The 17,122-nt window shown below is 41.0% G+C and overlaps 1 protein-coding gene across 2 annotated transcripts in view; it reads left to right on the forward strand.

The window, feature by feature from the left end:
- The first annotated feature begins 1,273 nt into the window (after positions 1-1,273).
- Positions 1,274-17,122, forward strand: part of ADNP (activity dependent neuroprotector homeobox) — a 35,133-nt gene continuing 19,284 nt past the window's right edge. The window contains exon 1 of one of the 2 annotated variants that reach the window (XM_066234278.1): positions 1,274-1,911. Coding sequence is in view for 1 of the 2 variants with exons in the window: in XM_066234276.1 (XP_066090373.1) it covers positions 3,937-4,012 (76 nt within the window). In the remaining variant the exon portion in view is untranslated. Of the gene's footprint in view, positions 1,912-3,893; positions 4,013-17,122 lie in introns of those variants that run through there. The other variant, XM_066234276.1, reaches the window with a different exon arrangement.

Raw genomic sequence — 17,122 nt, forward strand, 5'->3', positions numbered from 1 at the left:
AATTCTGTTGGATGAAACACCTTGTTAAAATCTTCTAACTGAAGGTTACATTTAGCTGCATGTAACCGCAATTTGTACTGTTCTCAATTAAGGTAAGATTCTTTTGGGATGTTAAGTATTGTTTGAACCTGTTACCTTGAAATTTAGAGTAACAGCAAAACCTAAGTGTATTTACAGAATACGTTTTAAGAAAAGGCTTGGTTAATCCATCACAATTGACATTTACTACTTTTCAGTATGTGTGGCCAATGATATACCCTCAGATGCATTCTGCCATTAAAGCTGGGCTCAAAAATGTTGAGAGATAACGTGTTAGTTGGGGTTGACCCAAATTTACAAAGGTAAACTGTCTGTGTGCGGTCTCTTTATGCTATCAGATTGTAGGAGCACTAAGAGTGACTGTCCCTGAAACTACAATCAAAGTTTAGTTTTTAAGATCTTGAGGTCCATTGGAAACACATTTCTCATCCTTAGGCTTCACCAGTCCAGTGGACTCAAAACTTGAGGAATCCGATTTGTTTTCTTCAGGCCAAAGAGAAGAGTCCTCACTGCCTTGGAAGAATGTCAAATCCAAGGGCAATAGCTAAGCCTTTGTAAAACAGCCCCTGTCCACTGCATAACTCACTCCACCAGGGAGGAGGCATCATCCATGGTTGTGTCTCATCTGAAGCGGGTGTGTGAAGCACGAGGCCCTCACACCTCATTTAAGGCTGAAGGCCTCAGGCACAGCCGGCCAGGTGTGCCTGCCCTTCCCGCTGCTACCCCAGCCAGTGAGAGCGCGGCCTCTCAGCACGTGGAGCCGCCAGTCTGCCCACACGCCCCCTCCCTCCAGATGTAGTCCAGGCCCAGCTGGGCCCGCGTAGGGATCCCCAGCACGGCCACCTGACTGAGTGCAGGAGGTACTGCGGCTTTCTGCTTATGCCTCCGCCGCCGGCGCTGCGACCACTGGAAGGCGCCCGCCATGCACACGGGCCCTGGAAGCGCACTGCGGCCATTATCCGCGGCGCCTCCTAGTGGGTCAATGGCAAATACCGGTTCTCGCGAGAACTCCCCTTCAGTGGGGATTATATAATTTTCCTTAGGGTGGGAGGGTGCTGGTGTCACCCTCCCACAGAAAAAGTTAGGAGCAAACATAAAAGGGAGTAGCAGCGTTGTCCCTGGGGCACATGTGGGGAAGGGGTACTTCGCCCCCCCCCACTTAACTGGACAATGAGTCCTCTTATGCTAATGAGCATTACGTCACTTCCGCTCTTTCTCAGCCGCCATTTTGGCTAGGGCAGGTTCGGGGACTCGCTCTGAGGCGCTTGTATTGTCTGCTGAGGGGAGACGCGGGATCAGCCCCCTCCCCCGCCCGTTGCCGCCGCAGCCTCCGCCAGCCCGGTCTCCCCTCCGCCGCCCGCCGAGATCCATGAGCTGAACTCCCGCCCCCCCCTCGGCCGCCGCCATCTTGTGCCCCCCTCCCCCTCCCGCGGGCAGCGCTAAGGGGGATTCTGGCGTCTCCTCAGGCACAGCTCCCTCTCTCGGTCCCCGCAGCTGAGGAGCGAGAGGAGCGCGGCCGCCGCCGCTCGCCTGCCCGCGCCGGTGAAGCGGCCTCTCCCACACCCTCCGTCTCCTCCCTCCGCCCCTCCTTTGTCTGCACCGCTCGACGACGCTGCCGCCGCCGCCGCCCGCGCGGGGACTGGAGGGAGCCGCTCGCGCCGCCCGCCGCTCTGCTGCGCCCGCCGCGCCCCCCGGCAGCAGCCGCGGCCGCGGCGCGAGCCGGAGTCCGCCGAGACCACCGAGCCGGAACGCGACGAGGCCCCGGGCGCGCCCTCGCCGCGGCCACCGCCGTGCCGCCGCCATCCGCCCGTCGCTGCTACCGCCCGGCCCCGGAGCACGCCGGCCCCGCGCGCGCCTCGAGGCCGAGTCAAGGTAAGCCGCGCGCGGCCCCGCGGCCCGGTCCGGCCCCGCGCCCGACCCTCGGTCCGCGCGGCTCCCGCCGAGCCGGCGCCGGGGCGCATTGTTGTGTAGCCCGCCGGCCCTCCAGCCGCACGCGCCCCTTCGCCCGCTCCCGGGCCGCCGGCTGCCCGGCTCCGCCCGGGGGCTAGGCGCTTCCCCCTGCAGCCCGGCCCCGGCCCCCGCCTCGGGAGCCGCGGAGGCCGGCCGCCGCTCGGGGCAGCTTCCTCCACCCCGCCCCCAGCGCGGACCGAGCGGCTCCCGGCCCAGGCGCTCGGCCCTCGCCCGCTCCCCCGCTCCGCGAGCCCCCGCGCACACCCCCAGAGCCGGGGACGAGCCTCCTGCCCGGGCTCCCCACCCTCGTTGGGGAGGGGGAGCAGACGGGGGGCGGGGAGCGCGCGGGGCACGGAGTGAAAGTCTGCCTCTCCCGTGCAGCCCTTCCTCCCCGCCGGGCCCGCTCCCCTCCTGTCCTGACCACGGACTCCACCGCCACCCTCCTCACTCAGTCGCAGAGCCTGCTCAGCACGAGCTCTTAGGACCATTCGGAGCCCCAACTTTGCTGTACGATGGTAGAGAATGGAAGTCTAAAGCTGCAAATAGGTGTTTTTTTTTAATGCAATGAATGGGGAGTAGTTCTTAGGGCACCTTTTTTTCACCTCTTCTTTCCTCTGGGCTGCCTGCCTGCCCGACTTCCCTTCCCCGCCCCCAACCTGGATGCCTATCTGCTGGAAAAGGCGCGATTGCTTCTCTTCCTCTTCTGCTCAAGATCGGGCGCGAGTATCTAATGTCCTTTTTAGCCACACACACACCCACACTAAGTCTTCTTGATGTTCTTGCATCCACCAATTCCTCTGGATAGTTCTTGCCATAACCCCATTTCTCAGACAAAGGCTTAGGAGGGAAAAAAGAACCAAACTGTTTCCTGTTTGCCATCTTAACGTTGTCCATCCCTACACACCCCATTTCTATATTCCTGATGCATCTCGTGCCAGTGCCTTGAACCTTCGAAATGGAAAAAAAATCTCCTGGGGTGCCTGATACAGCTTCTTTATAAATCTGCATTGTTGCTTCTGGTTTATGGCCATGAAGAAAATACCAGCCCCCACCCAAAATGCACCGCAGCCAAGTCGGCTAAAGGCGATGAGTGTTGGAGTCAGTAGGGGGCGCATTCCCTGCACTGGGTAAGGCTGCAGAGGGGGGAAGGGCCCCAGAGCTAGAACAGGATGTGTGTCACAGCGCCTTCTACAGACCATGGGAAAATGGGCCCAGCAAGACACACTGCACTTGGTGAGCTGACAGCAACATGGCGAAGGATTAAGTGAGTCAAGAGCAGTGATTTTATGTCTTTTAAAGAATGCACCCTGCATATTAGAAGTTCTGTCATTTTACTTTTCAAAAATATTGACCCTCAAACAATCTACTTTTGTTCTTGATGGATCGCCCTGGCACATCCTTGGTATCCAGATTCCCTCTTCTCTGGAATTCTTCCACCTTGTACTTTGAATGTGTCAACATGTCTTTCCAAGGTCAGATGGTAAAGGGAAAAGCTTACGTGAGTTGGGGTATTGCTGATTACCTTGCTTCTTCATGGCCCAAATCTTTCCAACTCTTTTAGAGTTAATCTTACTCTTGAGGGATGGTAGATGTTAGTGGGACAGTCATTTTCATAAGCATGTAGATGAGTGTCGCGATTTGCAAAGCCTTGTTGGTAAACATCAAGCCCATGTTGAGTTCATTATGAAGCTGGACAGTTGATTGTAAAATTTTGGTTTCTTCCAACTTTGGAATTGTAATTGCTATTCATTATCTTAGTAGCCAACCACCTTTGCAAAAATGTTGACACGTCTTAGGACAGCCACCTTAGGGTGTGTTGATTTCTATAGATTTTACTCTTATTTCCATAGGTGTGAGATGCACAATGCGAAACCTAGGCCCCAGCTTTTGCACCATGATGCACAGGGTTGTACTTTTTGTACTGAACTGATGTGAGGCCTAGTGGTTATGCCCTGTACTACCATTTTGAGGATGTGGCCTTGTTCCTGCTTTGCTCTTTGGACCACATTATCAGTTCACACCGGTGGGTATATTCATTTTGGAGGGTCGGAACTGCAGCAACAGGAAAGCCAAAGACTTCTTCCTCCTTGGTCACCACCAAAGCCAACACTTCCAAAATTTCAGCCTAGCTACATTCCTCAAGGAACTGGTTAGAGCTGGTTGTAGTCATGGGCTCTGAACAGAGAAATGACTCATTTAAGAGAAAAATTTTAAGTTGTTAATACTGTTTAAGCATTTGCATTTTTGCACTCTTGTACATTAATATGTTAAGTTCTCAATTATGCTATTTTGATGACCTAATCTCAAGAATTGTTAAGCTTCTAAGAAACTTAGATTCTCTGATCAGAACAGGCTTTTGCATTAACATGTAGGTACTTGGTACCAAAGAGTGGCAGTGATTATTGTTGATAACTTAAGGGTACTTTTAGGATTTTGTTACAAGTATTTTCCTATAGATTCACCAAGATAAATTTATGGGAAGATGAATGGGTATGTTATTTTATACACAATTAACCACTTGGTTCTTAAGGGAGACTTTCATTGGACATTTGCTACCAAGTAACATTTTGGTGAGTGAAGTGGGGACAGTTGGTTCAGGTATTCCATTAGACTTACCTATCTTGCTTTTACAATTATTCAGTAATTACAAGAATCAGATATTTAAGTAGATATTATTTATAAGTTTTAAATATTGTTTAGTATTTGTTAAACATACAGTTTTGACCTGTATTTGGTCTTTGATATATAAGTTATATGAGTTTTAAATTAGTCATTTATAGACAGTTTTTTATTTGAGGGTATGTTTGAGATGGAGGTTTTGAAGATTCTTTTGATTTAGCAAATTATACATAAGTTACAGATGTCCTTAGTGGTAACAGTCATTTTTCCCTATAGGAAAAGTTGCTGTGAGCTCTTAGGAAAGCGTGTATTCTGTGGTTTTCAAGCAAAGTTTCCTGGTTTTTACACTCAAAAAAAATAAAAAGATGAAACAACTAGGCTGGAATTTAGGTAAATTGTGAGGATTCTTTAAAGTATTGTAAAAAGCCTCAATTAACTAGAGGAAGGTGGGTTATGGATATCCTGTTTAATTGCACTTTAAGTAGAAATTCCTTCTTTATCTTTTCCCTGGTTGAAAATTTAGATTGCTATACATTAAACAAACTAAATCTTTGATTTGGGTTCTTACAGTCTCTAGAAAGAATAGGTAATTGGGTTATGAATCTCTAAAGATCCCTCTTCGCCTACCTATCTGGAAGTCACTGCTTTTAGACATACCCACTGTTAATCTGTTTTACCTAAATTTTCTCTTCCTTAAAACCAGAGTACAGGAAAAGTACTAAAACTATTTGTATTGAAATAAAACATCACCATATTGGACAGATTAAGTGTTAAGTAAGTTCGCAATTACTCTTTATTTTGATGACTGAATGTTGAGAGTTGCTAAGCTTCTAAAAGCTTTGTAAAGATTCTCTGATTCAAACAGGCCTTTCCATGAATGTGTACTTGCTACCAAATAACCAACCAATAAATAGGGTTTTATCAAGTTAATCTAGCAGTAGTTAGATTGACTATTAAAGTTCTTTTGACTTTTGATTTTCATTATAACATACACGCATACATTTATTTCTTATTTATATTTGTTACTAAAAGCATAATTATATAAGGCACCCTATGAGTTAACTTCTTTCATTATAAATGCTTATAAATTTTGAAAAATTATTAAAATAATTTTTAGTATTTAGAAAATTTATATACAGCAGTATGTTTGGTACATTTAAGATGTACACATTCTGGCAACACACTTAATTGAAAATTACAGTTTAATAAGGAAGCTGGTTATAAAAGCAAGTAGGAATAATAGAGAAAAGATAAAAGAACCTTCGTAATTTAAGTGCATTTTTTTTCTTTTGAGAAACATACATAACAGAATTGCATAAATTGTAATAGATATTGGCAGATTAATTCCATTAATACATGTGTGTATGTGTATAGGCACATAAAATAGTTTGCTGTTTTAGAGTTTAAAATGTAAGTGCAGAGAAAACATCAGAACTAAACATTGTAGATTTTTTTTAAGATAACTTGTTTAAGTCTTAATGAAATAAACTTTAAAAATGATGTGAAAGTACAAAAAATGGAATTTTTATAAGATTAGAAGCTAATTTGTAGTTTACATAAAGATGCGCCTGGTATTACTGTGTAGTAAGCTACTTGTTAAAACTTCAACTTCCAAAGGACTTTCACTTTAAGAGAATGTCATAAACCTAGTTATGTCTTCCAGAAGGTAAAATACTTTCCATGAGAGTTTTAACTTTGATTTACTTGCCTAAAAAGGCATGAGGATTAAGAAAAATATTGCTCCCCTATGTAAATTTTAATTGTTAAATTAACAGAGGTTGACATTTTATTAGCATCACATAAACGTAGTTTTTCCTCTTTTAGTTTTGTAAGAACTTGTATTAAATCTGGAGCAAATGCCATATTTTGCTGATGTGCACCGCTGTCAGTTATATATTTTATGTTACTAGTTTGGAGACTTGGCATTTGAAACTTAAGAACTAAAAAAGCCCACGTAACTGAGTCGATATTTTAAATGTAAAAGCTAGCTGTTTCTTGTTATACATTGGCACTTTCCACCTTGATTGTTGAGATACCACTTAAGAGAAGTCATCCATGTTTTGCCCAGCATGAATGGCCATGGTTCCATCATGACTTCATGGTTTTTTATTGTTTGTTTTCCTAACCTTGTTAATTAGAAAGTGATAGGAAGGATAGTGGTGCTCCCTCAGTCTTTCATTGTCTTAGTGTTCCTTATACTTGTGTTTTGGTCATGACCTATCTTTGATATGTCAGCTTAGGGGTCTGCTTAAATAAGAATCATATTCTGTTTCACTGGAAGAAGGTTTCCCTCACATGTTATCAGGCTTCTCAAATTGGGATACATATATCAACCTGGTTATAAGGAGCTGTATGTGTATGAAGTCACAGATAAAATGGGAGCAAACTATTTAAAGTGCCAGTTTTAATTGGGAGTGTACTTTTTGTGTGTGTGAGAGACAGGAAGGGAGAGGGTTGAGAAGCATTAACTCGTAGTTGTGTCACTTTAGTTGTTCTTTGTTGTTCCTTGATTGCTTCTCATTTGTGCCTTGATCTGGGGGCTCCAGCCCAGCCAATGACTCCTTATTCAAGCTGGTGACCTCAGGGTTTTGAATGTGGGGCCTCAGCATCCCAGGTCAATGCTCTATCCACTGTGCCACCACCAGTCAGATGGGAGGGTACATTTTTATTCTAATCAGTGTAAAATGTAAAATTCTTAACACTATTTCTGTTAATGTGTTCCCTCATCTCCATTTATGTATTCACTGTCCTCTGCCTTTTAGGAGTTCTTTGAGGTGTATAGGCTTTCTTTTATTGATCCGTAGCATACTTCCAAGACAGCAGCTAAAGAAATCCTAAAGTCTTAAGAATTTCAGCTGTGTTCAGAAATAAAGGAGAGCATGAAAGATTTTTGGTAAGGTTACTAAGGGAAGACGACACTGAGTGTACGTTGCAGTTTAAGATTTAACTCAAAAACATGCACATCATCTGTAAGACTCAGATGTTGTTTGACCAGCCCATATCCTTTTTCAGTAAAGATAGGTAGATTTGTAATTGAGTTGCTTAACTTTAGGTTATTTCTGTTTATGTGACATTTCTCATATGATTTAGTTGATGCCTTTAATAAGGACAAGCTGTTTAAGTGTAGAGGCCCCCTTGCTGGTCTTTATGGTATTCTAAAGTAATATTGATAGTGTGCCTATTTTATCTTCCAAGTACTTTATAAACCATTCTCAATTCTCTCAGGACTGTCCTTGTTTCATAAGTAGGGAAATCAAGGCACTACCATGTACAATGATAAAGTGAGCCTCAGAATGTCTGAATGGTTCCCAGGCCTGTGCTTGGAACACAGGCTTTTATAATGCTCCTGTGAGCTGTTTGGTTAATGAGTGCTCAAATGAGTGCTTCATAGTGACGTTCTGTGCTTCTGTGTCAGCTAGCACCCAATGATCCCAATTGGGCTTCACAGTTAAAAGATCTTAGCCACAACCCCACCAGGACAGTATAGATGCAAATTGTGATGGTAGTGGTTGGTTTGAAGTTACCTGTGTATGATTAAAAAAGAAACTTTGGTTATGGTCCTGTTGCTTTTTCCCAATATTTTGGTTTAGGGCAGTCTGGTTCCTTCTTCCCTGTGATCAGTTATTTTTGCTTAGACAGATAATTGCTGGCTTTTGCCCTTCTGCCATTTCTGTCTTTCTGAACCCTTTATACGCCATTTAAGAGCTCACGGAAACGTGCTTCCCTTGAAAATCTGTAAAGCTTTCCTTTTCTGGCAAAAGCTGGCAGCAGTTGAGAACTGGTATGAGTGTCTTTTGAAACCTGATGTATCTATCTGAAGAAACTTCTATCTAGTGGAACTAGGGCAGAATGTATTAAAATTTTAAATTGGAACTGTCAGTTTAAGTCAACAGTTAAAATTCTTGCTCTTGTGGAAGATGAATTGAACTTGGAGTGTCCTAATGCAAGAAGTGCTCAGAATCGCAGTTCATGATCAAGTTGAACTTAAAAATAAAACTTCGCTGCAGAAAATGTAGGAGTTGACCATTAAATGTCAAAACCTGCTATAACAATAATGCTTTTACTACAGGGAATGCTTTCCCTTGAAACTAGGAGATAGTTAGAAAAACTTGATGATTTATATTTTATTTTCCAAGAATGGTGAGAAAACTACATTTCTCATTGTTATGGGAAAATATTTCTGAGTAGTTTCGATTGAGAGTGGAAATTTTTTTTTTAAGGGGTTGAAAATAACCTACTTTTGTCTTATGCCATTTAGATGCAAAGACCAGCCGCATGCTTCTGGAAGGATTCCAGAGGACATATCTGGATGTCCTCTTAGGCCTGCTTGTGAATTGGTTTCCTTTTTTCACATTTCTCTGAAGCCAGGTTTTCCACCTGTACTGACATTGAGCTACTCTAAGCCTGTGGAGTTCTTAATGTAGACAGCAAACTGGTAGAATCAGTTCCTATACTGTGTCCTGCTTTGCTGGAAATGACTAAAGTAGTAAATTGAGAAATGCCCCCCACACACACACTTTCTAAAGCTAGATTGGGATGTTGGAAATATTCTCAGTCTTTTTTTCTTATTAAGCAGTGAGGCATCATTTCCCCTTTCAGATAAACTTTGTGTATAGAACTCTAATATATAAAATTGATTAGGTAGGGGCCACACCTCCTGTTGCAGTTGCTCAGCTTTCATCTTGTCCCTCAGGCATTGTCTTCCCCTCCATTTGTATTTATATCTTTTGGTCTCTCAGCACATTCAGAAGTACAGCCTGAAAACTATTGGGTCCATTGGTGTTCTAGAAATTCTGTTGCTTGTACCCAGGATTCTTGTCTGAAATCTCTTAAGGAACAGGATAAGCAGAAATAAAATAATATTTTCTACTAGTCTTTTAGTCTGAAAGTCTTAAGAGTGACTCACATTTTTTTAAATTGCAAAATCTAGATCATTCTTATATGTTTCTACATAACTAAGTCACGTATGTTTATTTTGGGTATTTGCAAATGTTCTATTGCAGAAGCAGTTTAAGTGCCACAGAACTTGTAAAGTTAAGAATATGCTTGTGCTGCCATGAATGGTTCACATAAATGTATAAAAATACTACTGAATGTATAAGCTTGAATGCACATTATAAAGTATATGAGAACAAACTGATTATTCCACTATCTGGTCTGGTTTAAGGTAATAATGATAATTGCTTTTCAGCATTAACTGGCATCTCATTTCATCCTTCTGAGATTTAAACTGTAGTGCCTTTCTGGTTATACTATAAAGAAACAGACCTCCAGAGGTTGACAGTTTTAGGTTCACAAAGATAGTAAGTGGCTGTTCAAGTCTAGGGCTTATCCTTAGTCACTGTATCATACCATCTTTCCTAGCAGAGTATAGCTATACTGTGCTTGTCACCTTACTACTTGTTCCAGAAGTTTAGTTACGTAAAAATTTTTACATGTGACTGATAGGCCAGCTAAATTTTTGTCCATAAAAACAATATAGTCTTATTGAAAAGCAGACATTTTGAAGTAGGCTATAGGCTTTACCCTTGGAATAGGGTCCTTTTTCTGTACTGCTGTATACTCTAAAATCATTTCAGTTTTGCAAAACTAAAAAATAGTTGAACTTTTTGTTAAAGTAACCCAGCTGACTTAAATATGTTATTTAAGGCAGAGCTAATTGGAGCCTTTGACAGTGACAGTGATATATAGCAGATTCTCAGATAATTTTTGTTTTGTTTTTGTATGTGACAGAGAGAGGGACAGATAGGGACAGACAGGAAGGGTGAGAGATGAGAAACATCAGTTCTTTGTTGCAGCTCCTTAGTTGTTCATTGATTGCTTTCTTGTACGTCCCTTGAAGGGGGTGGGGGCTACAGCAGTCTTGAGTGACCTTTTGCATGTGATGCTTTCCCAGTCTGATGCTCTATCCACTCCACTGCCTGGTCAGGCTCAGCATGTTCAGCATGGTTTTTGAAGAGATGTCAATGTCTTAGGAACTTAACTCTTGTTTATATCAGTTAACCTATGGTTAAATTGTTTTCATTGTATGTTATGTCATTGCAGCTCCAAGAACCTCAAGGATGACTTTAAGTGAGGACTTACTACATTCCACTGTTTCTGCCCTCCTTAACTACTAAAGTTTGGGGACCGTTAATATAGTACATAGAGTCACTCGTTTAATATTGTCCAAAATGATTAGGAAATTTATAAAGGCCTTTAAAGTTTCTGTTGAATCCAACACTTGATCTAGAGCAGTGTTTTTCAACAGCCTGTCCACAAAATAGTTAACCACAATTTTCATGCAACATCAGGGTAGTTAACTCAGACAGGACTGGCACCGTGTGCTGACCAGCAGTTAAAAAACACTGTTCTAGAAGATCTGTCCTGTTCAAAGGAATCTAAACAGAGTCTTAATAGTCATAGTTTTGGCAAAGAGACCCATCAATTATCTCTAATTTTGATCCCAGACTACCTTGCTGATATATCTTATCTGCTTCCATATTCACTACTGTTGCCTTAAATTTTCCAGTAGCCACATTAAGTTCTTTAAAATTTACTTTTAGCCTGACCTGTGGTGGCGCAGTGGATAAAGCGTCGACCTGGAAATGCTGAGGTCGCCGGTTCGAAACCCTGGGCTTGCCTGGTCAAGGCACATATGGGAGTTGATGCTTCCAGCTCCTCCCCCTTCTCTCTCTCTCTCTCTCTAAAATGAACAAATAAAAAAAAAAAATAAATAAAAATAAAATTTACTTTTAATTATAAACTACATAATATTATTTAAACCACTTTTAAGTGTTAGTTCTATGACATTACGTACACTTGCGCAGCCATTACCAGCATCCATCTCTAGAATGTTTTTTGCTTGCAAAACTGAAACTGAGAATTAAAGTAATCCCCCTTCTCCCCTCCCCCAGCTTTTGGCAGCTACCCTTCTATTTTCTGTCTCTATAAATTTCACTACTCTTAATATCTCATAGGAGTATAATCATACAGTATTCTTTTGTGACTAGCTTCTTTTGTTTAGCATGTCTTTGAAAGTTCATCTATGTTTCCATTTAAAAGAATAAAAAGTAAAATTAATTTTAATTGTATTTTAACCCAAAGTATTTTCCTTTTTAACATCAATATTTTGTAAAGATATTTATATTTGGCATATTTTATACTAACCCTTGAATATTCTGAATATGTTTTATACTTAAAAGTATATCTCATGAGCAAAGCACTCAAATAGATACTTCTGCAAAAAAGGTACACACTGGCCAATAAGCATATGAAAAGAAGTTTGGCATCCTGATCATTAGAGAAATGCCAATCAAAACTACAGTGCAATACCTTACCCTCATTAAGATGGTTACTATTAAAAGATAAACCAAGTGTTGATGAAGATGGGGAGAAATTGGAATCCTTCTGTAGTGTTGGTAGAATGTAAAGATAGAACTGCTATGGAAGAACTGCAGAGAATTATGTGATAGGACAACAGGACCTGGAGGAGATACTTGTACAGCCATGTGCATAGTAGTATCATTCTCAGTAAAAGGTGGAAGCAACCCAGGTGTCAACAGATGAATGAAGAGGCAAAATGTATATGTGTAGTATTATTCAGCTTTGAAAAGGAAGGAAATTCTGGCATATGCTGTAATATGGATAAACTCTGGTGTAAAATCCAGTCACAAAAAAGACATACTTTATTATTCCATTTATATGAAGTACTTAGAGTAGTCAGAATCACAGAGACAAAGTAGAATGGTGTTTGCTAGATGCAGAGGGGGAGGGAGTTATTGTTCAGTGGGTATAGGGTTTCAGTGTACAAGATAAAAGGAGTTCTGGCAATGGATGATGGTAGTGATAATACAATATTATGATTATTTAATACCACTGACATGTACACTTATAAAATTTACTATCTTAACCATTTTTGTTATGTATATTTTACCACAATATAAATAAAATAATTTTTAAGCTTATTTCAGGTTAGTTCAGCCTAACCACATTTTAAGCTTAATAGCCATTTGTGGCTAGTGTCTACCTTATTGGAAAATACAGTTCTTAAAAATATACAAAATTTTCAAGCAACATTGGTTTCTTTGCATGTATAAATGCTGAAATACATAGATCGTTTCTTTTAAAAGAAAAATAACATGTACAATTTTTTAGTATATCCAGAGTTGTGCAGTTATCACCAGAATCACAGAATATCTGATCACCCCACAAGGAACCCAGTACTCAATAGCAGCCACCTTCTATTTTCCCTTCTGAATTCCCAACCCCTAGAAAGCCTTAATCTTCTCTCTATAGATTTGTCTTTTCTGGACATTTCATGTAAATGGAATCATATCATAAGTGGACTTTTGTGAGTGACTGGGCATAATGTTTTCAGGGTTCATTATGTTGGAGCATGTATCAGTACTTCATTCCTTTTAATGGCTGAATCATATTTTATTATATGGATAATACCACATTTTGTTTATACATTGAAGATTTAGATTATTTCTCCTTGGATATTATGAACACTGCTGAGAACATTAGTGTATAAGTTTTTTGTGTATCTGTGTGGATGTATATTTTCATTTCCCAATTGTATAAAAGAAAAGAATGAACTTTATTTGGGAAAAGGGGCTGAAAAGGCAGTTAAGAGCTGAATAATAGCTTCCTTCCTTCCAGTACATAGCATACCCTTTTTTTTCTTTTCTTTTTCAAAAAGCTAATTTTTATTTCAGGATACCAAGGTTGTTTTGTTTTGTTTGTTTTTACAAGATACTATCATTACAATTTGAATAGAAAGATATCTTTCAGCTGTGACTATCCAGTGAATGTTGGCTATCCACAGTGATGGTAAAGAGGACTTCAGGGCAAATAGTCTCAGAGCTGAGTTCTTGTTTCAGTTCTTTGGATGTGATGGGACTCTGACCTGAGATAAGAGTATCTTCTTAATTTCCATATTCTCCACTTGAGCAAGTTTGGCTGAATTTTTGTAAGGTCATTTCGTCCTGAGGTTTGAAGTTCTGGCACTTTTGAATGTGCATATATACATACATACATACATACATATATATACACACACACACACACGAGTATGATATGCTATTGTTTACTTTAATGTCAGAAATCAGAGCTTTATCTGTGTGTGTAATGGGAGGGGCACAGCATCCTAGATCTGGAAAAAACTGAGGTCCAGCTCTGTCACTGACAAGCTGATCATCCTTAGACCAGTTGCTTCACCTTGTTTGCTGATCTGTAAAATGAGAAGAGTTCAGATTAGGCCAGTGGTTTTCAACCTTTTTACACTTGGGGACTAGTAACCTAGCTGGCCAGAAGCAGAAATATGCAACTAATAAAGTTTTATCTTAAAATAACAGAGCAACGCGGTACAAACTACTGCTTGACTACCATACTCCACATGTGCAATGCCTTGAACACTACATAAGTTTGTCCGAATGCTTTCTATCAATTGTGCATGATTGTAAATGCTCTGCATGGTGCAAAAGGTTGTTTGAACAAGCCTACAAGTTCCAAAGATATCTAAGACAAACTCAGTAGTATTTTCTTGACAGAGTCAGAGAGAGGGACAGATAGGGGCAACAGGAAGGGAGAGAGATGAGAAGCATCAATTCTTCGTTGCAGCTCCTTAGTTGTTCAGTGAATGCTTTCTCATGTGCCTTGACCAGGGGGCTACAGCAGAGTGAGTGACCCCTTGCTCAAGCCAGCGGCCTTGGGCTTCAAACCAGCAACGATGGTTTGGTCATCTATGATCCCACGCTCAAGCCAGCGACCCCTTGCTCAAGCTGGTGAGCCTGTGCTCAAGTCAGTGACCTTGGGGTTTCGAACCTGGGTCACCTGCATCCCAGTTCAACGCTCTATCCACTGCGCCACTGCCTGGTCAGGAAACTTAGTATTTTCAACAATGATACAAGCTGATAAGTGGCAATCACCTGAGCATAAGCGAATTCAACTAAGATCATTGGGTCTATAGTCTTCATACAGCATCAGGGAGGTTAACTGGATTGAAAAACACTGGATTAGGCAACCCATAGGTTCTTTCAGTGACTGCTTTTCTGTAACATCGCAGTTGATACTGTGATTTGGGATATGAATCTCAAATCTCTTATCTTTCCTAAGGCCTGTACTGGACATTTGTTCTTTTCCATTTTGGAATCAGAATGCTCATGCCCTTTAATTAAGAAGATAACTTAAAGACAGCTGATGTTACTTCCCTTCTATCTAACCAGACATGGATTCAATATAGAATATCTTTTTTTTCCACCAGCTGAACCAGCTAATGCTGGAAAGGGCAGCACATACCAAAAAATAAAAAAGGGATCATATGTATGAAGTGGCTGCCACCGATACAGGTTTACTTGTCAGGATTATTGATTTAAAAATACTATCTAGCACCCTGGCTGAGTTTAGTTGGTTAGAGCATTGTTCCAGTATGCCAAGGTTATTGTAGGTTTGATCCTGGGTCAGAGCACATACAGCATCGACCAATAAGTGCATAATAAGTGGAGCAGCAGGCTGATGTTTCTCTTCCTCCTACTCTCTCTTACCCCTCCCTACTGCTTCTTTCTCTCGGAAATCTTTTTTTTTTTTTTTTTTAAGAAAACCTATTAAGAAAATAAGTAAAAATATCCAGAATTAGAGAAGTGTTGTCCCACTTGACATTCTGATTTTGTCATATCTGGAGTAACAGTTTACTCAGTGCATCAAAGAGATTGACAAACTGGAACCCATCCATTGGTGATTGGCTTATGTGATAACAGAAGGAAGGGGGGAACTTGGGGTGGATGAAGGAAGTGTCTTAAAAGGCTGTTAAGCAGCAAAGTGATTAGACAGCTGTAGCTGAGCTGAGAGTTGTGGGCAGGATACAAAACCCTGTGAAGAGTAAATTTGTGATCAGAGCTATCTAGTGAGTAATGAGCTGCCTGGTGGGGTTTGTGCTTCCCTCACTTGAGGTGATCAGTCAGAGAGAGTCTCTTAGAGCAGGGCTGTTTGTGGAAGGGGTTCACACATTGTTTATAAAAAGTGGCCAAAAGTAATCCTGTGACCAAACGTTTTCGTACAGAATGCCTATATAGGTAAATGTACTCACTTTGCCTTCATGAATATAGTCTACCTACCAAAGAAGTAGTTATGAAAACTTAATTATATGGAATTTAATGATCTGGTTAAAAATTGAAGAAATTCAAAGGTGTTTTTTTCTTGAAGTGGCAGCAATTTTGTATTGGATATTTTACTCACTTGGGTTTTTTCCCCCCATTATCAAACAGACTAGTAAAAGTCGATACAGTCAGTGGTTCATAATAAAAGAAAACAGAAATTGGTTACATTTCCTGCCTGCTTCTTGTCTGTATTAGTAGTGTTCCCAATATGATTATCCTGAGCAATCAATATAAGTGATGTTCATTATTCAGATTTAGCTTTTGGTACAAGTGTGTACCAAAACTTCATTTGCAAAGTAGTTTCTCTTTCTAATTCCCCAGGGCTTTCCAATTATTCCACCCCTCCTCACTTCCCCCCCTTTATAGCCTCAACATAGCTGTACATTGAAAGAGGAGATGAAACTTTTTTTTCTTAGCTCTGTCATGCTAAGTTTATCTGCTAATCCAGAAGAGCATTCTGCCCCCTGGAATAGTCAGGCAGTTACTTGTTCTGTGGTATTTTGGGGAGCTTGAGAAAGAGAAGACCACAGAGCTGCCTTTCTATGAAGAGCTTCTGGCATCTGGAAGGTCTTTTGCCCAAGTTTATAGGAAATTGAAAGATCAGCTGCTTCTGTTCGGGATTGTGTTTTAGAAAAGATTGAGTAGGATGATTACTTCCAGACTGAATGTAGGCTCTGGTCTCAAAGTGTGCTCACTTATTGGAGTGTTGTGCTAGCATGGCTTTACAAGGTTCATTTCTAAAAATACAAATATGTAACCTTTTCACAACTGATGTAATTTAAATATAGGACTTAGTGACACCCTTAAAAGCAAATAATGTGTCTGTGTTCACTTCAGAGTCCAGAATAGTCAGGAAAGATAAGTGCATATTGCTTATAAAAAGAAAGTGGTTTACGATGACCACAATTTTACTGAATGAGTGATGTTGTCAGGTATTAAATATGTCCTGAGAGGGGAGGCGGGAGAAAAAGAAGAGTGCATAAATACAGAAATGAGCTTTTCTTTCTGCCTAAATATTTGTCTTAACCAGAGCCTAAATCTGTTTTTTGTTTTTAAGTACCATCATGAGTAGCAGTGAAGTAACTGGTGCTTTAACTGTGTTCGTGAGAATCTTCTTTAAATGCTTATTAGTTTCATAGAAAATAGAATAATTTAACAATTTTTTTAAGGTTTTATTTATTAGTTTACAGAGGGTAAGGGAATGAGAAGCAGTTGCTTCACTCTAAGCTGTTCATTGGTTGCTTGTCATATGTGTCTTATATCGGCAAGCCCAGGGTTTCAAACCAGCGACCTCAGCGCTTCCAGGTTGGAATTCTATCCAGTTTGCCATCACAAGCCAGGGCATAACTTAACATTTTTCAGTTGTTTAAAGAAAC

Source organism: Saccopteryx bilineata, chromosome 6, assembly GCF_036850765.1.
Source record: "Saccopteryx bilineata isolate mSacBil1 chromosome 6, mSacBil1_pri_phased_curated, whole genome shotgun sequence".
NCBI classification, from domain to species: domain Eukaryota; kingdom Metazoa; phylum Chordata; class Mammalia; order Chiroptera; family Emballonuridae; genus Saccopteryx; species Saccopteryx bilineata.